Source organism: Panthera leo, chromosome D1 (assembly GCF_018350215.1).
Source record: "Panthera leo isolate Ple1 chromosome D1, P.leo_Ple1_pat1.1, whole genome shotgun sequence".
NCBI classification, from domain to species: Eukaryota; Metazoa; Chordata; class Mammalia; order Carnivora; family Felidae; genus Panthera; species Panthera leo.
The window spans coordinates 99202956-99223082 of NC_056688.1; the positions used below are offsets into that span (position 1 = coordinate 99202956).

The following is a 20127-nucleotide window of genomic DNA, read 5'->3' on the forward strand; positions in this document are numbered from 1 at the left end:
TATCTTGCACCGGACAGGACCACCCTCTCCCACTGGGAAGCAGATGTGGAAGGGCCGTGGACTTGTTGCATACTGGGACCCCGAAGCAGCCTGGCGCGGCTCCTTCCCAGACCCTATGGGCACAGAACCACATGGAAGTTCAGCACTGCCCCACATCCAGGCTGCTGCAACCACAGGTCCCCAGGACAAAGGCAGTACAGAGCACAGGGGACCAGGCGGGAGAGCCCCGGGTTTCCTTCCATCACAGCGCCTCAGTTTCCTCATCAGAAGGACATACACAAGTGGGGGAAGGCTGAGGTTTCTTCTAGTGTTTTATGAATGTAGGATTCCACTCTCAGCTTCATTCAACTCATTCATGAGACAGAATACCTGGGATTTTGCTCTGAAGGTCAAGTATATTTCCCTGTGCTTTTTGTGAAAAATGCGTTGGACAAGAAGAGTCAGTTCCCTGTGACAGCACTGATCTTTTATTGCCCTTATACATTGAGAAGACATGGCAGGCCAGAAAGGCCTGTCCCCAACCACCATTTGCTGAGCCTACCACCCATTTGTCCCAAAGACCTGAGAGCTTCCAGTGGGAGCTCAGTTCAGTCCGTGCGCCGAGCCCCCCAGGCCCGCTCACCTTAATTGCACTGCCCTACTGATGCTTCCACTAGCCCAACCCTAAGATACACACTTGCACACACATATCCAGCAGCAGAAGGCGGCTTGTCCGGCTTCCTTCCAGGCTCCCAGTACATGGGCTGGCATCCTGTGGCACCTGTAACACAGGTTCCCTTGTGAATGAGCTGCACCGAAATCTTGCATGGAGGCACCTGCGCCCCCACTTCCTGATGGCTGCCCCTGAACCAAGGGCCAGGGCTCAGCCTCTGACCTGGGTGGTGGTGTCGGGGTGACTTGGAGTACATACCTGGCCCTCTCCGGGAGCCAGCCGGATCACTGAGGCACTGTAGGGGAGGAGGAGGCCACGTCACATGTGTGTTTCTCAGCTCTGAGAGCAAAGCCCAGAAACCAGTACACGTGTTGGACAAGACAGGGTCATTGCTCTCAGAGCCACCGCATGGCCCAGGCCAGCACAGTCCCAGCTGGTTCCCTGCCTCCACCACCCTGGGCCCTGGCCCTATGGGCTCCTCACCTCGTACTTCTAGGCGGCACTCACACTGTGCCTCGCCTTGTAAGTTGGTGGCCCTACAGACATAGACGCCCCCATCAAAGGGGCAGGTCTTTCTGATCTCCAAGGTCAACACTCCCTGCTTGCTGAACATGCGGAAGCGGGCATCTTCTCCCAGGTCCAGGCCATTCTTGAACCAGGAAACCTTGGGCTATAAATCAGGTAATGGGAGGGAGGGAGACCATCTCAGGTTGACAGGAGACCTGGCAGGAACCTGTTTGTATTCTAGGGGCTCCCGCTGGAATCCAAACTATGCCTAAGCAGGGAATGAACAGGGAGCCAATGGAGAGTGCCGAGGCCCTGCTCAGGGAGAGGAGCCCGGCCCTGCGCCCCTGGGCAGTAGAAAGCAGGGAAAGGCTGGGGAGAGGACCGATGGAGGTTGGAGCCTCCAAACCCTGCCTCCTGAGTCTGCCTGGATCAGGATCCCAAACTGTCTACCTTGGGGCTACCCCGGACAGCACAGCAGAGGGTAGCATTGTAGCCAGCAATGACTGAGCGGTTCACCAGAGGGCGAGTGAAGCTCGGGGCCTCGGAGAAGTCCAGGGCCTTGTAGTTGGGTGGCTCATATGTGATGCCTGTGGGTGATAAGACTTTGCACCAAGAGTGCCACACCACGCTAGGCCCCCTCCCTGCTCCTACCGCCTCCCTGCCCCAGCTCCTCCTGGGGGTGGGAGTAAAGGTACAGCACCTGGTCTGGGGATAAAGACAGGCTCCTTGGTGGTGGCCGCGTTGTCACTGGGCCCCACCGCGTTATGGCTGAAGACCCGGAAGTAGTAGCCGTTGCCAACGATGAGCTCCGAGACGACACAGTGAGTGCGACGGTAATGTTCCAAGACAGTGAACCACTCCTGGGGGTGTGGAGGAAAGGGAGGGTCTCTGGGGGTCAGGCCCTACTCCCTGCCAGGGGCCTCTTTTGGGTACCCCTGGTGTCTGTACCCCAACTGTGGAGGGAACCAGATCAGAGAGGAAGGATGAAAAGCAGACCCATTCTAAGGTCAGGGGAGAAAGCTGGGGCCCGGGTGTGCCTGGCCCTGGGGAGGGTACATATGGGGGGCCCAGAACCCAGGCTCACCATGGTCTTCTTGTCAGCTTTCTGTACTGTGTAACCCAAGATCTCTGTGTTACCATCATCTTGGGGTGGCTTCCACTCCAGAACCACATTGAAACCCCATGCCTCAGTGACCCGAATATCCTGGGGAGGGCTTGGCTTGTCTGCAGGAGAGAGACCAGCTGGAACAGACCTCCTGAGACTGCTAGAGTACAAACAGAGGGCCCTGGGAGGCCCCCTCACCCCCGCCAGCCTGGACCTGGCCTGCCACCTTCTGCAGGGTCTCTGGGCATCTCAGAGAGGGGGCCCCAGTGCCACGCACCAACGACCCGCAGGACCAGCGTGGCCTTGTCCTCCATGTTCTCGATCCGCAGCATCACCTCGTAGGTGCCAGAGTGGGTGCGGCGAGCAGCCCGGATGAACAGGATGGTGTCCGTGGGGCTGTTGCGGATGCTCACCTCCTCGCCTGCCAGTGGCTGCCCCTCTTTGGTCCAGGTCACCTGAGGCCGGGGCTTGCCCTGCAGGGAGGGACAGCTCACCCCCAAGCCTGGCACGACTGGGTGGCATCTCAGGGTCTGGTCAGCCCCTGAAACTCCTCTACCCGCTAGGCAAGGATGACACACCAGGGCACAGAGAGGGGGACCAGCCCTACCTGGAAAGGAATGAGGAGGTTCACGGGCTCCCCGACCTTCCTCTGGATGGTCTGGCGCAGGTGCCGGGGCACCTGGAGCCGTGGCCGCTCTGCGGGTGCCAAGTGGGCAGCTCAGCAAGGGAGGGCTCAGCCCTGGGGAGCGCTACAGCTCCTCCCCTCCCGAGGCAGGGCCCAGAAGGCTATGGCTGAGGAAAATGCCCCGCCCTCAGCTCCCCCTATCCCAGCCCCAGATGGTCTACGGAACCCCTGCTTCTATCTCCACCTCACCACACCGCTGTAAGAGAGAGGGATCAGAGAGGGTGAGCAACTTGTTCGAGGTCACGCAGTTAGGAAGTCACAGGCCAGGATGCAAATGTAGACTTTTGGACTCTATCCCTGTCCTGCAGGCTGTTTCTGCCCCAGTCTGCTGCCTCTTTCCGCTTTGAGAACCAATCTTTACATGATTGATCCTTTGCTGGGAATAGAGGAATGGGGAGTGGATCCCAGATGGCCCAATGACGCTAAATTATGAACACGAGGACAATACCTACCTGTTGAACTGAGAGGCTCAGAGAACAAAGCTCAAAGGCCTACATTTTCCCTGTCCCAGAACTAGGGGTTGATGCAAAAAAGCCCAGGGAACCCTCTCCGAATGTTTTCCCTGGGCCTGGGGCGTGAATAAAGGCTCAGACTCTCCTGTCCCTCTCTCCAGTAGGGTCTCCCGGGATGTCCCCACTTCCACCGACCCCAACGGCCAGGATGTCAGCGGCAGGTCTGTCCTGTGACTGCGCAAGGGCCACTCACGCAGTATCTCCTGCACCGTCACGGGCTCCTTGGTGGCGATGGGGGCCCCGGGCCCCGCCATATTGTGCGCCCGCACACGGAAGAGGAGCCGGGCCCCCGTGGGCAGGTCCTTCACCAGCAACGAGGTGTGTTCTGTCAGCCCCTCCAGGGCAGCTACCCACTCCGAGCCTGGCCGGGGAAGCCCGTGGGCAGCATCAACATCAAGGGCCCACCCCACTGCCCGCCCTCCGGTGGCTGTCTGGGGCTTCTGCCGTAAAGAGGGGTCGAACAGGGTGACAGGTGCCGGTCCGAGGGGGGCAATTCAGAGGAGGGTGCTGGGTGAGGGCCCGGGGCTGGGCAGGGGCACTCACAGCCCTCCCGGCAATACTCCACGCTGTAGCCATCCAAGCCTCCGGCTCCCACCCGCTCCGGGGGCCGCCACTTGAGGGAGACGGTGGTGTCTGAGACATCCTCCACGGCCAGGTGGGTGGGCTCACTGGGGGGGCCTAGGCAGAGGCGGAGTCAGAGAGGGGTCTGAGTGAGCCTACACCACTGGGGGAAAGGGAAGGGCTCTGACCCAGACCCTCAACGGGCCACCGGTCACGCAGGGACACTTGCCCTTAGTCTGGCTTATTCGAGGGCTGTCAGAATTATTTCAGCTCCCACTAAAAGACCTGTCTCTAGATAGGCTTACAAACAAACACAGCAATTACAAAAGAGAGCCTAGGGCCGCCTGGGTGGCTCAGTCGTTAGGCGGTAGACTTCATTTCCGCTCAGGTCATGGTCTCACGTGAGACTGAGCCCCACTTCAGGCCCCACGCCGGGCATGGAGCCTGCTTACGATTCTCTTTCCCTGCCTCTTCTCTCCTTCTCAAAAAAAAAAAAAAAAAAAAAAAAAATAGAGCGCTAAATAGGAATAGATACCCAAAAGAGCACAAACATGCTTAGAAGGAGCCCCTTCTGTCAGACAACACAGGAAATGCTATAAATGTAAGTTAAAGAAAAACTAGCTGGAAACGAGATTTCCTGGCACTGTATGATCGGGCGAGTTGACTAACAGCTAATAGTTGACTGACTGGAAGCCAGTCTCTAAAGAGAGAGGCCTGGACCCTTCTCCCCACAGTCCCCCCCACCCCCACCCCTTGCCTCCATCTCCCCAAGCCGTGCTGGGTCCTTGGGCAGGGGGTGGCTTCTGCCCATGCCACAGACAGCCACCCCCCCACCCCCGCTCCCACATCCTGGTAGGGACAGCTGTCCTTGAGAGCCTGACACACCTGTCAGCATCCCTTCCACCCTCTCGACCCCCATGACTCAGATGAGGAAATGGCAACTTCAGGGCAGTGACCCCAGATGGCCCTCCTGGGGGTGGTGGAGACAGACCCACGCCTCTTAGACCCCAAGGCGCCCAGTGCCCTCACCCTATCCCATAAATGACAAACCCTGCTTGAAGGGAGTGGGGAAGAGGGGACAGTTAACATTTATTGAGCACCTGCTGTATGCCAGATGTTCTGCCTGTGTTATCTCATTTCACCCTAACCTCAGTTCCATGAAGTAGATACTGTCATTATCCCCATTTTACAGATGTGGAGAGTGAGGCCTGAGAGGCACCAACAGAGTGGTGAGAGGCTCAGCTCCACCCCTACCAGCTAGGTGACCTTGAGCAAGTCTTCTAACTTCTCAGAGCCTCACTTCCTTCCTCTGTGAAATGAAAAGGATTATCCCCGAGGGAGCCTTTTAAAAGGGACCCGGATGTAAATGCCTAGTGCGGTGGCCGCCCACAGAGCAGCTGCTTCTGACCAGGGAGGGCGTGGGGCAGTGCCAGGCCAGGCAGGCTCACCAATAGGCATGAAGGGCTGGGAGGCAGGGCTGGGCCTGGACATGCCGATGGCATTGACCGCGTAGACTCGCATCTCATACACCACGCCCTCAATCATGCGCCGTGCCTCGTGGCTCAGCTCCTGCAGCAGGTCAAAGTTCAGCCTCATCCACCGGAAGCTCTTCTTCTTCTTGCGCTCCAGGATGTAGCCTGATGAAGGGGAGACGGGAGCTCTGGTCTGGGGCCTAGCCTGCCCCACAACCCCGGCCCTGAGCTCTATCCCCGTGCCCTGCACTCACCCAGGACTGGCTGCCCCCCGTCGTAGGCAGGCGGCTCCCACTGAACGGTGCAGGAGTCCTCACCCACATTGCTGATCTTGGGGGCCGCGGGAGGATCTGGCACATCTGGAGGGATGGACCCACATCAGCCCCGCCCAGGGCCCAGGGCCCAGGCTGCCTGCCCCCACCACCCCACAGATGCTTCCAGAATGCAGTTCTGATCGTGTCACCAGCCTGTGACCAATGCTTTTCATGGCTCCCCACTGCCCACATTCACCCCATGTCCTCATCCCAATCCTCTCCATGGAGCTGAGAGCATGCCCGTGATGTTTGTCACGTGGCTAAGCAAGTAAATGGATGGGCCTCCCTGGTGGCCCCAGGCCAGCCAGCCTCACCGATGACCTTGACTGTGAGGTTGACCTGGTCCTCGCCCACGGGGTTCTTCACCGTGACAACGTAGACACCCTCGTCTTCCTTCTCTGCCCCCTCGACAGTGAAGATGCTGCGGTCCTTGGTGGTCTCCACCCGCACCCGGCCCTCGGTGTCACACAGCAGCTGGGTTGGGGGGGGAGGGGAAGTGGGGGAGAAGGGCCAAGTCAGAACCACAGGCTTTGACAGCCCGTGCAATGGCCAGAGATAGGAACAGAACTCCGCACGGGGTCCCGGGAGCAGATGTAGCTTGAGCGGAAACTGCACTCTTGTGAGCACCGAGTCCAGACAGCTTTGTTTAGCGCTCGCCGTGGGCAAAGCACTGGGGCCAGGGGCTTGGGCTCTAGGTCTGGCTTTATCACGGAGCTTTAGGCAATCACCGATTTTCTCTGTGCCTCAGTTTTCTCATCTGCCAAATGGAAATCACATGACCTTACAGAGCTGAGGATCCCGAAAGACCTCAGGTGGGTGGAGGGGTCAACTGTGCCTGGAGGAGGAAGAGCTGACCCGAGTGGTGCCCAGGCAGCTGCTCTGACAGAAAAGTGCCAGGGAAACCCCCTCTCCAGTCGGGAAGAAGTACAAAGTCAAGGTCGGCCCCGGGAGACGGGAGCTTTGGGAACAGCCCGGTCATGAGGGCTTCCCAGCAATGTTCAGGGAACTTGTGCCTGACCGAGGCATGAGGATCCCACGTAGACCATCCCTGGGGCAGGAACACAGCTGGCCAGACATGGTGGCTTCACGGAGACCTCACCAAAGGGTGGAAACCGTGTAGGCAGAAAATCACGGGAGGCAAACGAGCTGGATCCCACCATCAGCCTCACTCACCTTCTTGTCAAACACCCACTCGTCACTGTCACCTGCATCCTCCCCTGGGGCATCCAGGGATGGCCCTGCTGGGACCTTGTTCTTCTGGGAACAGAGCAGGAGGGAAGCAGGGGGAAGAGGGGCTGACTCAGCCTGGAGGGTATCATCCCTGCCCAGCGGCCCCTCTGGCCCCCCTTTGCCCACCCACATTCTGCTGCCCACCTTGCCCGCCTCCCAGCCAGCTGAGCCTCTGCACTCCCAGCGGGTAGCCAGTTGTAGGGTGTGCACTTGTGGGATGGGGAGCCGATGCCAACACCCGTTGGTCCCACGCACCCATTTTACAGATGGGGAAGTGGAGGAGGGATCCACAGTACCTGTGTGAGGGTCTTCTGCCAAATCACAGTGGGAGCGGGGTCCCCAGAGATAGGGACATCCAGGCGTAGCTTGTTCCCAGCCACAACCACAATGGTATCCGGCTTGCGGCCCGGACAGTCCAGGTGGATCTTGGGAGGTTCTGGGGGGGGAGATGGCATAGGTCAGAAAAAGGGGCAGGGGCCCTAGCGTCATGAAAGAGGCGGAAACTGGAAGGAGTCCATGCCCCTGGTGGTTGTTTTTTAATCAATTCGACTGACATATAATTTCCATTCAAGAAGATGCCAAGATTTGAGCATACGGCTCGCTGAGGTGTCACAATTGTATACACCTGTGCAACCACCACCAGGTCAAGATCTAGGACCTTTCCATCCCCCCTGGAAGTTCCAGGGAAGTTTGTAACACCGGGTCGCCTACTGTAGCATTTCTCAGACTGCGTTTAGGAGGAACACCAGTGTCTTGCCAGAAAAAAGAAAAAGAAGTTTCCACGGCCAAATCGATGAGGAGGCCCTGGATGAAACAGAGTTAAGCACATTTCTTCACCACAGGATTTTCCAGAGCCTTTGAGATGCTTCTGAGTCAGCAGGAGGTGGCCCGAGTGTTCAGTGATTCTCAAACTGACTTCACCATGGAACCCTTTTTGTTTCCCCCTAAATTCTCAGGTTAGTTAACATACAGTGTGGCCTTGGCTTCAGGAGTAGAATCCCGTGGCTCATCACTTACATATACCTTTTTTTAATGCTTATTTTATTTATTTATTTATTTTATTTTATTTTATTTATTTATTTTTTTTTTGAGAGAGAGAGAGCGCGCACGTGTGCAAGCAGGGAAGGAACAGAGAAAGTGGGAGACAGAATCCAAAGCAGGCCCAGGCTCTGAGCTGTCAGCACGGACCTGACGCGGGGCTTGAACTCACAAACCGCAAGATCATGACCTGAGCTGAAGTCGGACGCTTAACCGACTGAGCCACCCAGGTGCCCCTCCAACCATGGAACCCTTTTTATTTTTTTTTTATTTTTTGCTGGAAATAGTGTGGTTTTTTTTTTTCAATATATGAAATTTATTGTCAAATTGGTTTCCATACAACACCCAGTGCTCATCCCAAAAGGTGCCCTCCTCAATACCCATCACCCACCCTCCCCTCCCTCCCACCCCCCCATCAACCCACAGTTTGTTCTCAGTTTTTAACAGTCTCCTATGCTTTGGCTCTCTCCCACTCTAACCTCTTTTTTTTTTTTTCCTTCCCCTCCCCCATGGGTTTCTGTTAAGTTTCTCAGGATCCACATAAGACTGAAACCATATGGTATCTGTCTTTCTCTGTATGGCTTATTTCACTTAGCATCACACTCTCCAGTTCCATCCACGTTGCTACAAAAGGCCATATTTCATTCTTTCTCATTGCCACGTAGTATTCCATTGTGTATATAAACCACAATTTCTTTATCCATTCATCAGTTGATGGACATTTAGGCTCTTTCCATAATTTGGCTATTGTTGAGAGTGCTGCTATAAACATTGGGGTACAAGTGCCCCTACGCATCAGTACTCCTGTATCCCTTGGGTAAATTCCTAGCAGTGCTACTGCTGGGTCATAGGGTAGGTCTATTTTTAATTTTCTGAGGAACCTCCACACTGCTTTCCAGAGCGGCTGCACCAATTTGCATTCCCACCAACAGTGCAAGAGCATGGAACCCTTTTTAAATGGAGTATCCCTATTCAATGAATGAACTTAGTTTGGAAAGCCCTGACCTAGAGCATGCTTCAGCCCGGACTACCCTCCTGAAGTTAGGATAGATGCTTGATGTTTAATCTAAAAGAAGGAGGGGTGGGGCGCCTGGGTGGCTCAGTCGGTTGAGCATCCGACTTCAGCTCAGGTCACGATCTCACGGTTCGTGAGTTCAAGCCCCGCATCAGGCTCTGGGCTGATGGCTCAGAGCCTGGAGCCTGCTTCCGATTCTGTGTGTGTGTGTCTCTCTCTCTGCCCCTCCCCCATTCATGCTCTGTCTCTCTCTGTCTCAAAAATAAATAAACATTAAAAAAATAAATAAATAAATAAATAAATAAATAAATAAATAAATAAATAAAAATAAAAGAAGGAGGGGTACTTCTAAAAGCAGAAAATTAATAATGAAATCTCACATCTTCTCGTCTCATCTTTCCTACACCCCGTGGAGGAGGCACGTCAGGATTCCCACTTCAGAGAATAGGAAACTGAGTGCATAGAGATTATAATTGGCCCATGGTTCTGACTGACAGAGCTGGGGCTTGGGTCTTGGGGTCCCCACTCCAGCTTCCTTGCTCTTCCCTCTGTGAGTGGAGAGGGACATGGGTGGAGTGGGCATGGGGAGGAGGTCCCGCGACTCACCTTGCCTGGGCACGAAGTCAATCTTGACCTCTGCAAGAGAAGGGAGATTGTGCGGCACGGGGCTGGGCACAGGCAGAGCCCGGCGACGGGGCCCCCACCTGGCCCAGGCGCCCGCTCACCCATGAAATGGAGCTTCGCTGACAGGTTGCAGGCGAAGCCCTCAGGCACAAAGCTGTAGTCCGCCTCGTCGGCAGGCGTGACGTCGTCAATGGTCAGTTTGTGGACTCTGCAGGGATGTAGTGGCTCAGGGGAGCCCACTGGACCACACACCCCAGTCTCGTGGTAGTCAGGGCTCCAGAGGGCCCCTGCCCCGCCTTAGCTCAGTGGGGTGCTGGTATTTTAAATGCTCTCTTTCTCTATTTTTGGCTTTCTAGCTCCCTCGCGTGTTTTCAGAGGTAGGCAATGTACAAGTGCCCCTTGGCTGGGCCTTTAGAGACTGATCGGGGGCTGCTGTCACTAATCTCTGTGACCTTGGACCCAGCACGGGCCGGTGCAGATGCTCGAGGCATGAGTAAGAGAGTGGGAGAGAGTGAGGGCCCTTGGCCAGAGCTGGCCTGGCTGCCTGCTGCCCTGCCCTGGCCATGACCTGCGGGGAGGGGGCCGGGGGAACTCCCAGCCTGTCTGTCTCTCTCCCTACTTCTCTCTTTCTGTCCTCTGCCTCTGCAGGATTCTCTTCTGTATGCTCCTGTCTCTCCCTCTCTCTCTGTCTCTCTATCTCAGTCTGTGTCCTGTGTCTATTCGCGTGTCTCTTCCTGTCCCTCTCTGTCTCACTGTCTCTATCTCTCTCTTTCTCTGTCTCTCCCTGTTTTTCCCTGTCTCCCTATGTGTCTCTAGTGTCTGTCTGTTTCTCCCTCTGTCTCTCTCTCTCTGTCTCAGTCTCTGCTCTCCCCATCTGCCTGCCCCCGTTTGCATTGGGGCCCAGCTCTGCACACTCACCGCCCAATGTGGGACACCTTTACGCGGCTGTCGGGCACCAGCTCCTTCCCGTTCTTCAGCCACACGCCCCGCACGTTCTCATCGGACACTTCACACTTGAACACCGCCTGGTCCTTTGCACCCACGGTCAGGTCTGCGATGCTCTGGTACACCTCCAGCTTTTTCTCTGGGGGGCGGAGGACAGGGCAGAGCCAGTGAGCCGGGGAGGGTGTGTGTGGGTGTGGGCGTGAATCTGTGTGGAGATCACATAGGCATGTGAAAACCCGCGTGTGCACGCGTGAGTGTGATTCATGTGTGCCTGCGATGATGGGACGGTGTGCACGAGGAAGCTCAAGTGTGTGTGTGGTGCGGGGCGACACTAACCAGGCCCATCTGGCCCTCCCAGTACTCTCTGAGGTGGCCACCTCGGCACCCCCATTTTACAGATGAGAATGGCGAGGCTCGGTGTGCCAGAGTGACCTGCCCAAGGTCACACAGGCCTCCATCCTGGGTTTGCCTGATTCCCAAACACGGCCGGGGGTGGTGCTGGGGCCGAGGGCGCCCAGGGCCTTGAAGCCTCCTGTGCTACCCCCCACCCCACCCCCCGGGGCCTCACCCTGAACGATGAGTTCGGCCAGCGCCTGGCCCCCGCTGGTGCGCAGCGCGTAGTGCCCCGCGTCCTCCAGCGTCGCCTCGTTGATGATGAGGTGGTGTCTCTGCCCGTCCTTCTTGAACCGGTATTTGAAGGTCTCCTCCCTGGTCAGCTCCACCCCATCCTTCAGCCTGGCCGGGGGGCGGGCAGTAAGTGCCCGAGGCCTCCTTTGGGGATGCCCGCAGGCCCCCCAGCCCTGCCCACGCCCCCGTGCCTCTGGCACTCACCACTTGACCTGGGCCCCCTCCTCAGACACTTCGCACTCGAACTCCACCCGCTGCCCCACCATCACCAGCTGGTCTTCCAGGGGCCGAGTGATCAGCACGGGGGGCTCTGGCGAGCAAGGAGAACGTAGATGGCCGAGCCCTGTGCACCCTCCCCGCAGGGTCCCAGCCTCCCAGGGGCCCCGGTCCAGGCCCACCTTTGACGAACAGCTCGGTGCTGCACTTCTCCCCGCCCACCACGCACTGGTAGGCCGCGTCATCGGCCAGCGAGCACTGGCTGATGGTCAGCGTGCGCTTGGCACCCACGGACTCGAAGATGTACCTGCGCCGGGGGCCGGGGGCGGGGCATGGATGGACAGCCGTCACTCACCTCATGTGTCCCAGGTGCCCGGTCCAACCCCCTCCTCCCGTCGGACGGTGCCCCCACCCCGAGCCTTCCTTCCCGGAGCTGGGCCTTACTTGCTGTGGAGCAGAAGGGGCCACGGGAGCATCCAGGAGGGAGGAAGCGAGACCCGGAGCAAAAGGGCGAGGAACAGAGACAGGCAGAAACAGAAAGATGGGCAATTAGACCCAGGGAGAGGAAAATGGGGAGAGACACGCAGGGCAGAAGCCACACAGAGACAGAGAACACGGCAGCGGCCGGCCGTGAGAGGCACGGAGAGCAGGCTGGGAGCCTCCCTGCCCCCACTGCTCCCTGGGCTGCACCTGCCCCCCCACCCCCAGCCCCACCGCACCTGCCGCTCATCTGGATCTCCTGTCCATTCTTCAGCCACTTGACCTCGGCGTCGGGGTCGGCCAGCTCCACGGTCAGCCGGATCTTGTGGCCCTTGCTCACCTGGTAGGCGGGCTCCAGCTTCTTCTGAAAGGCTGAGCACGTCCGTCAGCACCCCCACTGCCCTGCCGCCCCTGCTGCCCCAGAAGGCTCACACGCATCACCGTGGCTGGTGGCCGTGCCGCTGGGCCGAGTCCTCCCACCACACTCTGCCTGTGTCCCCCATTTTCTCTATCTCCACTGTGCCTGTCTCTTTATTATCTCTGTCTGTTCTACGTGTCTGTCTCCTCTCTCTTTGTCCTTCTGCCTTCCTTGGGGTCCCCTCCACCTGCTCAGCTCAGGGACAGGGTTAGCGGCTCCTAGAGAGACAGAAGCTTGGCCGGAGAGGGAGACAGCAGCCAAAGGGACCTTCTCTCCTTCTTGACTCTGCTTTACAGCACACCCCAGGCTTCTACTCAGTGAGGAGGGCCCAGCTGTGCTCTGTCCTCTTCTTGTGGTGTCTCTGGTCTAAGCTGACTCTTACCTTTTCGTGTGTGTGTGTGTGTGCACGCATGTGAGTGTGTGCGTGTGCCCTCTCCTCTTGCATGGCAGCAGAGGGCTAACCTGTGCTCTTCTTCTCGTCTCGCTTCATGCCCTTGAGCCTCTTGAGCATGCCGCGCAGGTCGGTGATGCCATGCTGGAAGGCGATGCGCTCATATTCGGAGGGGGATGCCTGCCGCAGGATCTCCCACACGTCCTCCTCGGCTGGCGCCTCCAGCCTCGGGTCCCTGCGTCCAGCAGAGAAGCCTCAAGGGAATCCCTTCTGGCTGGGGGTGGGGGGGGGGCGGGCAGGACTGTTGCCCCCCGCCCTCCCCTGGGGTAGGGCTTCCTGGGGCCCAGGACCCCTCTGGTGGTGCCACTTGGGCTGGCTTTGGACCTCGAGTTCAGTATGGGGGAGTCCTGGTGGAACTGGGGGTGACGGGGGCGCAGGCTTCATCAGGCACTCACCTTAGGTTCCGGAAACTGCTGCTCCGGGCAGGACAAAAAGGCAGTGGACCATTAGAGGCATGGGCCACCTGCCCACAAAGGCCCCGGGGCCACAGCCCATGGGACTTCACCCCTCCCTTCTCCCCATGCCCATGTCCCTCCATTTACACAGCAGGGCCTTCCCCACACAGGGCCTTTTTTGTTCCTCCTGAGCTCTGGCAGGTGAGTATCTGGAGAACCAAAACTCAGAGACGCCCCAGGCAGTGGGGATCCACACTCAGGTCTGTCTGATTCCCAGCCCTGTCTGTCACCAGGGTACAGAGTCCCACCAACACCCTGTTGCCCCCAAACACCGGCCCCCGATGCTTACTCTCTAGGCCACGGCAGCATCAGCCACAACGCAGGGTCCAGGAGAGAGAAGGAGAGGACACAGAGTCAGCTGGAGGGGCTGGGAGAGAAATCCCTGCAGCTTGGCGCCCCCTCCCAGCTTCTTGTGAGTCCCCAGAGCCTACTGAGGCAAGCTCTCATGGACTCAAGCGTCAGGGGTCGTGGGGGACCCTGGGAGGATCTTAGTTCACAAGATATCATGTCTGCAGAGCCCTCTGACTCTTCCCAACACCAGGATTATCCAAATTTTTTTTAATGCTTATTTATTTTTGAGATACAGAGTGAGACAGAGCACAAGGGGAAGAGAGACAGAGAGAGGAGACACAGAATCCGAAGTAGGCTCCAGGATCTGAGCCATCAGCACAGAGCCTGATGCAGGGCTCGAACCCACAAACAGTGAGATCGTGACCTGAGCCAAAGTCGCCACTTTACTGACTGAGCCACCCAGGCACCCCTAGGATTATCCCACTTGACACACAGGGAAATTGGTTTAGAGAGGTACAGTAACCAGCTCAGGGCCACACAGCCGGAAAAACCGCATTGCTGGGATTTGAAATGGGGCCTCACCATCTGCCCAGGAGCTGCTACCCAGGGGCTCACCTCTTCTTCAGCAGCGAGCTGAAATCCAGAGTTCCAGCGTCCTCGTGGCTGTCACTACGGAGAGGGACCCCAGTAAGGACCTCCCCAACTGGAAGAGGCTTGGGGAGGTGGGGGTGGGGAGAGCTACTGGGAGAGGAAGGGACACTGTCTGGATGGGGGGCTCCATCTCAGACCCCCGAAGTCTGACAAGCATGGGCTGGGAGAGGGGTACCTGATCCGCCGACCACTTCCAGCCAGGCTCCTGTGGGGTTAGAACCAGTTCCTTCAGCTGCCCGGGGGAGCTTGCTGTCCCCCATCACTATCAACTTCAGCTCTGTCCCCCCACAGCCCCCCCCAACATCATTCCCAGCCCTGACCCCGAGGGGCTTCAGATCCCAGCACTGGCCTCCCTGCCGTCCCTGAGAAGAGATGACCACTCACGTGCGGCGAAAAGCTGATCGGAGGTCCAGATCTCCAGGGCCAACGGCCTCTGTGTTCAGAGAGGGAGAGGAGACAGGGAAGAGGCTTCAGAAGCCTGGGGCGAGGTACACCCCAGAAGCCTCGCTCACCCCGGAGTCTCCGAGTATTACAGACCTGCCCATCCATGACCCTTGAGAGCGGGCATCTGCCCCAGGACCCCACATTCTGAGCCTTTCCAGAACAGAGGTACCAGGGAGTTTGGGTAGTTGATGGTCCCCAGCCCCTTAGCAGTGGCTGATCTCCCACTCAGCTCCCAGCTCACCCTTCACCTGTTCACCTGTGCCAGGAGCCTGGACCATCTCACCATCCAGGTGAGATCTGGACTTGGCTGTCAGACCCCACCCCAACCCTGGGAACCTCCATGGGTTTCTCTCGTGCCCCTGCATGAGCAGCACTGGGCATGTGGGCAGCGGTTGTCCGGTTGGGACTAGGCATCCTCCTTAGTGTTGGGAAATGGAGGCAGACGTGGGGGATGAGACCCATGGGGACCTGAGCCCAGGACGCCAGGGCTCCCCTCACCATGGACAGTGAGACTGAAGTTGCAGCTGTCAAATTTGTCCTTGGTGGACACCTCACAGCGGTAGCCACCTGCAAAAGTAGTCTGGGCATCTGTGATGTGCAGCTCAAACAGGTAGACCTGTAGAAGGAAGGTATCAGGGGAGACCAGGGACCGGAAGACAAGGCCCTTCACTCCTAAAGGAGACTGGGAGTGGCTAATGGCCACCAACATTTTCACCCCTCAGGGTTTAGTTAACCTGTGGGTGAGGGTTTTGTGTAAATAGGAAAAAGAGCCCCTTGTCAAGACACATGACTGCCATCTGCTGGCACAAGGTGGTAATAAAATATAAATCTGTGATGGCTACGAGGCAAATGACCTTCACTTAAGACAAGGCACTTTTGTGCAGTGCACAACCCACACAACTGAACGCGTTGGCCCTGCCCTGCCAGAGGAGCCTTTGCCTGGGCCAAGACTGTGGAAGAGTGGGAGGAGCGGAAGCTGGGAATCAAAGCACAGGTTCTAGGCCTGGCTCTGAGTGACATCAGACCAGCAGCAACAACCTCTCAAGCTTCGGTTTCTTTGTATAATGAAGGGCCCCTTGAGCTCCAATCCTCATCCATCCAGAGGGTTCACATCTTCGCTGGCTGATGCCACCTTCCCCCATGCTTCATGAGGTCCCTCAGCCTTCCTGGGCCCCCTGCCCCCACAAGTTTTATTATGCCCCCTTAAGACTGTCACGCCCTCCAAGCCCGGCATGTCCCACAGGTCTCCTGGGCCTCCCCATTTTCCCCGGGTGCCCCTGGCTATCCAACCTGCTTCCCAACTTCCCTAGGTCTCGTTTTTGCACCTCCTGTGTGCCTTCAGTCTCAGGGTGACCCTCAGGCTCCCCTGTGCCCCCGGTGCCTCCCAGGGGCTCCCATGCCCTCTTTCCAGGGGGCCCCTGAACCGTGCCGTGCCCACAGGCCCCACCTTGCTGGTCCGGTCGTAACTGTTGTGCAGCTGCAGGTGTTGGCCCACCTTGCTGCTCAGGTCCACCCACTTGCCCTTGAACCACTTGACTATGGGCGGTTTCAGGAGGCTGGCGCCTGCCACGCGGGCTGAGAAGGTGATGCTGCCACCTGCAGGGAAAGGGCAACAGGCTGGGCCTGGGCGGGTGCCCTGCTGTGCCCTGCCCCACCCCACCCCGGGGTGCGACAGCCCACACTCACCTGCGGTCACCTCGCCATCCTGTGGCCGCGTCACAAAGAGGCCGATGGGGTCATCAGAGGCACCAGAGCCATCGGGGGCTGCTGAGCTTGACCCTGTGAGCAGAGGCCTTTGTGACCTGCCTTGGGACACCCCATCCACCGGCCTTCACCGTCCCTGCACCGCCCTCCCTGCACCGGCTCACTTTTGGGACTTGGGGAGCCTCCTCCCTCCTCAGTGGTCGAGGCCAGTGCTTCTCCGGAGCCTCCAGGAGCCTCAGTAGGGGCAGGAGCAGGGCCCGGCACAGGCTCTGCCTTCTCTGGAAGGGAAAGGGTGGGGGGTCGTGGAGCAGCTTCTAAGCAGAGAGCCCTCCTCTTGCCCCTGGTCCCCCTCAGTCTTTGCAGGCTGGTCACATACTGCAGCGTGTGCATCTGGCCTCCTCACCCTCGCAGACTGCACGCCCACGCCCTGGTGGGTCAGCCCGGGCGGCTGTGGGCTCCATCCTCCCCTCCTTTCCCCAGGGGCTCCCTCCACACCCGCAGCAACCAGGGGCTTCCCTGCCAGCGCACGCAGCCCACCGAGTCCCCATCTGTGAGAAGGCGTCGGGAGGGAGGGCTGCGTGGTGCCTTATCCATCTCAGAACTTTCCCTACTTCCACAATGACTGGAACAGGCCAGGGAGACACATGGGGACACTCAGTGAGGTCTTGCTGCAGAAAAGGGAGGAAGGGAATTCCTGGCAGACGGCTCAGCCAAAGCAAAGGCAAGAAAGTGGGAAGGCTCCTCCTATACCCTGGGTGAGGGAGAGATGGCCAGGCTGCCCCAGAAGCTCAAACCTAGGGAAGGCGGACCAGGGTCTTACCTGCTTCTATGACCTTGAGGTCAAACTTGACCTTGGAGGAGCCAGCGATGACTGCGTAGGGTCCCTGGTCGGCGGGGCCCACGTCCCGCACTGTCAGAGTGTGCCTCGTGCCCTCGGCTGCTAGGCCATACTTGTCACTGGCGCTGATGTCACTGCCCCCCCGCTGCCAGCGCACCTTTACTCCTGACCGCTCTGTCTCGGCCTCGAACACAGCAGGGCTGCTGGCTGCCACCTCCACTGACCTTGGCTTCTTGCTGAAGGCTGAGACTGAGATAGGCCAATGGAGGCTGCAGGAGTCACTGGCTGGCCCAGGCACCCCATCCCTGCATCCCTTCTTCCTAAAGCACTTTAATGCATCACCTCATGTAATGCTTCAGTGGCTCTATGAGACCGATGCAATTATTATGCCCATTTCTCACATGCGGACACTGAGGCTCAGAGAGTTCAAGTGACTTATCCAACATCACACAGCCAGTAGGCAGAAGAGCCAGGGCCGTGGTCCTAACCTCCACACAAGAATTTTGTTAGGTATGTCCTTGGATACCTGACCCTTCCTTCCTGGGGAAGCCCAACTCCCTCTCTCCCCCACCATCTGGGGCCCTTGGCAAGGGGCAGGTACTCTGTCCACTTGAATTGTGGCTAAATTTGTTCTCCAAGGGCCTCAGGCTGAGAATCAGCAACTGAGATAAAGCTGGACTGGGAGGCGCCGGGGGCTGGGGGGCTGGGTCCCTGCCCTGAATGACCTTGGTAAGGGCACAAGCCAAGACCAAGTCCCTGGCCTGTGACTTTCTCTGCCCTTGGCCCAGGATCAGGGCTTCTCGACCATTCTCTCGCAGAACAGAAGAACTGGCATTTTCACGCCAGGTGTGAGGGCCAAAGGAATGCAGGCTCCTAAAGCGGGGACTATCACAACTGGAGAGAGCCATCTCAACTCCTCCTTATACAGATAGGGAAACTGAGACCCAGAGAGGGCAAGGGCTTGCCCAAGAGCATTCAGCGAGACTGGCTCAAGTCTAGACTCAACTTGGGCCCCTACCTGTGACAGCCTTTTCCCAAAAGGCGAGCCCAGGCCTAATCTTGCCGCAGAAGGAGATGGGATGGGGATAGGGAAGGGATCCTCTTCTGTCCTGAGACTGGAGTGATGGCCCACTCTGTACCCCCTGGCCCTGGTTCACCCTCACTCTCATCAGAAGGATGGGAAGGAGAAACCAAGAATCAGAAAAAGACCCAGAAGACAGCCCCCACTCTCAGGAACTCAGGAACTCAGGAACTCACTCAGGAACCCCCCAATTGTAGATTCCCCAGCCCTCCTGGCCCCCCACCCAGCCCCAACCCTAGACCTGCGGCTACCTGGCTTCTTCCCCGGCTCAGGCATCTTGAGAGAGATCACACCAGGATCTGAGCAGTCACAGGCCACCCAAGGAGGATCTGAGCAGGACCCGTCCCCCCACACTATATAAGGGGCCCTCCCCCTCCCCAGGATTTCTTATCTGCCTCTTGCCCAACCACCTGCTAAATATAGACAAATTCCAGAGAGCAAGGCTCTCCAGGGCGATGGCAGGGCCACACTGTTCCCGGCTATCTCCTGTCCCTTCCCCCTTGGGTCCAATATGATGGCTTCTGCCCCTCTAACCCTTGGTAAGCCTCAGGGGCACCCCAAGCCCTATCTATATGTTCATCTGACAGGGAGATTGTATGGTGAATTGGCACAGATCCAGATCCTGGGGCCGGGCTGCCCTGAGACCAGGCACTGCCCTTTCCTTAACCTCAGTGCCTTAGTTCCCTCATCTATAAAGTGGGGTAATGAAAGCAGCATCCACTGTGTAGGACTGTTCCATGAACTAAGTGGGTTTATAAATGGAAAGGCGAGAGCAGGGCCAGGCACACAGAAAGTGCTGAATGAAAATATCTCTCCTACTGCGGCGCACAGGGCTCTGGGCTGGCCTCGTGCTGCAGAGTCCTGGGTGGGCTTAGTCCAGGGCCATGTGGGGAGAGAGCAGTACTGGGGGCTGGTGCCACCTAAGGGGAAGGGCTGGGCGGGGTCTGCAGGTAAGGGTATTGGGGTAAACCTCAAAGCGGAAGCCAGAAGCAGAGATGGCTCTTGCCAAAGTCACAAGGATTCACACGGAAAATACTGCCAGAATATTCTGAATTCCCATCCCCACCCCCACTGTTCCTCTATGAACTTTGGCCGTCTGTGACTGCCCCCCCTTCCTACCCACCCACCCCCCACCCCGTCACCTCAGGGGTATCGGTTGCTACACAGAAAGAAGCAAATTACACGTGACTTTCTCCAAGCAAGGTCCAATATCAGGAAAGGCCATTTGTCCCTTCTGACCCTCATGGGAGGAATTCGTACACAAGCATTGCCACGTGGTCCAAACTTACCATTCCTGTAGACACGGAATCCATTCTTTTCTGCCTCTGTGGAGTGCTTTCTAACTACTTTTAAACCATATTGCATTCCCCTTGGCCTTCTTAAAGAGGATGGAACACCATTGACCCTCTCTTGGGGCTTGGAACCCTGAGAAGGGAGGTCACAGTTTCGCTCTCGGGGCAAGGATGTGTTTGGGGGTGTTTGCGCCGATGCTAATGGCCCCGGAGTCCGGGTTCTCTGCGGCCTGCTGGCTGCTTTGGGCCGTTTACTCAGTCCCAGGTGGTCTGCTCCCCCCATCTTGCTGTGGTTGCAAACAAGACGCTTCTAGGCTCATCTTTTTCTGTTTCTCCCTTGTTGTGGACTAGAAGCCAGAGAGCACAAGACAGCAGCTATGCACTAGGGTCCGGCCAGCATGGATGCTGTGAGGACGCCTTGGGGCTTAATTCCTGCTCCTGGCCGTGCTCCACGGCACCCCATTCCAGACACGTTGAGCCTTTCTGCTCCACGCTGACCTAGCACCCACGTGCAGTGGG

The 20127-nt window shown here is 57.8% G+C and overlaps 1 protein-coding gene across 1 annotated transcript; it reads right to left on the reverse strand.

Annotated features, from left to right (window-relative positions):
• Positions 1 to 447: 447 nt before the first annotated feature.
• Positions 448 to 19432, reverse strand: MYBPC3 (myosin binding protein C3). Its single transcript, XM_042904117.1, has 35 exons — positions 18568 to 19432; positions 17218 to 17484; positions 16562 to 16675; positions 16380 to 16472; positions 16141 to 16289; positions 15192 to 15309; positions 14634 to 14682; positions 14425 to 14454; positions 14214 to 14267; positions 13597 to 13599; positions 13248 to 13265; positions 12864 to 13027; positions 12223 to 12355; positions 11948 to 11950; positions 11686 to 11810; positions 11492 to 11597; positions 11229 to 11395; positions 10634 to 10799; positions 9817 to 9923; positions 9698 to 9727; positions 7335 to 7474; positions 6982 to 7065; positions 6123 to 6282; positions 5749 to 5853; positions 5471 to 5659; positions 4005 to 4139; positions 3655 to 3822; positions 2872 to 2960; positions 2542 to 2737; positions 2244 to 2383; positions 1860 to 2019; positions 1610 to 1746; positions 1136 to 1322; positions 911 to 947; positions 448 to 760 (listed from the first exon to the last, which is right to left on the reverse strand). Exons 1-34 carry the CDS (start codon positions 18590 to 18592, stop codon positions 937 to 939), a joined length of 3822 nt encoding a protein of 1273 aa, XP_042760051.1. The 5' UTR covers positions 18593 to 19432; the 3' UTR covers positions 448 to 760; positions 911 to 936.
• Between the last annotated feature and the right edge of the window lie 695 nt (positions 19433 to 20127).